At 32.3% G+C, this 710-nt stretch overlaps 1 protein-coding gene across 1 annotated transcript in view; it reads right to left on the bottom strand.

The window, feature by feature from the left end:
• LOC108577881 (methionine--tRNA ligase, mitochondrial-like) overlaps positions 1 to 710 on the bottom strand; it is a 3423-nt gene that overhangs the window by 1484 nt on the left and 1229 nt on the right. The window contains exons 3-5 of the mRNA XM_017941100.1: positions 453 to 617; positions 105 to 379; positions 9 to 29 (exon numbers count right to left, since the gene is read on the bottom strand). Coding sequence (XP_017796589.1) covers positions 9 to 29; positions 105 to 379; positions 453 to 617 — 461 coding nt within the window. The remainder of the gene's footprint in view (positions 1 to 8; positions 30 to 104; positions 380 to 452; positions 618 to 710) is intronic.

Here is a 710-nt window from a genome sequence, read left to right as displayed (position 1 = left end):
TAAATATGCCCTCTTTCTTCTAAACAGTTCTGCAAAATTTTAACTTCATATATATGTTCATCGTTTCAAATTTATCAAACCTACTATTTTATAAGTTTAACAACCCAGAAATGACAAACTGCTTTTTCATGTTGTTCCTCGGTTGTTCTGATAAAGTTCGAATATGAAACTTGAAATGTGTTGCACATTTCTCGAAATTGATGTGAAACTAGAGTGCAATATTCAGGAACTGGTAAACCCGCGGCATTTGCGGCTTTCTGAACTTTTGTACCATGTTCATCTGTACCAGTAGATAAAAACACAGAATGTCCCAGCATAGAATTAAACCTAGCTACAGTATCTGCCAAAGCTGCTGTATAAGCATGTCCAATGTGTGGTCCTAAAAAACAAAGAGAAACATGTCAGTATTTCAATACAAACTATCTATAGTTTATATTTCTGTAACAACATACCAGCATTAACATAAAATATAGGTGTAGTAATGTACGTGTTTTGAAATGCATTATCACTAAAATTGTTTCTTTTACCATAAAGGCATGATGTTTGTGTTCTTGTCATCAAAACTGGAAATGTCCATAAAGACTGAATATGACTAGGTTTTGATAGGTGGACTGCAACTACAATGAAATTGTTCTGTATTAGAATTACTCAAAATATTGCATACAAATAAAAGACAAAAGTCTAAGAAAAAACAAATCCAGTTGTGTATT

This window comes from Habropoda laboriosa, unplaced genomic scaffold (genome assembly GCF_001263275.1).
Source record: "Habropoda laboriosa isolate 0110345459 unplaced genomic scaffold, ASM126327v1 scaffold801, whole genome shotgun sequence".
Lineage (NCBI taxonomy): Eukaryota > Metazoa > Arthropoda > Insecta > Hymenoptera > Apidae > Habropoda > Habropoda laboriosa.
The sequence above is the reverse complement of the archived record's forward strand: the minus strand, read 5'-3'. Positions and strand labels throughout refer to the sequence as shown.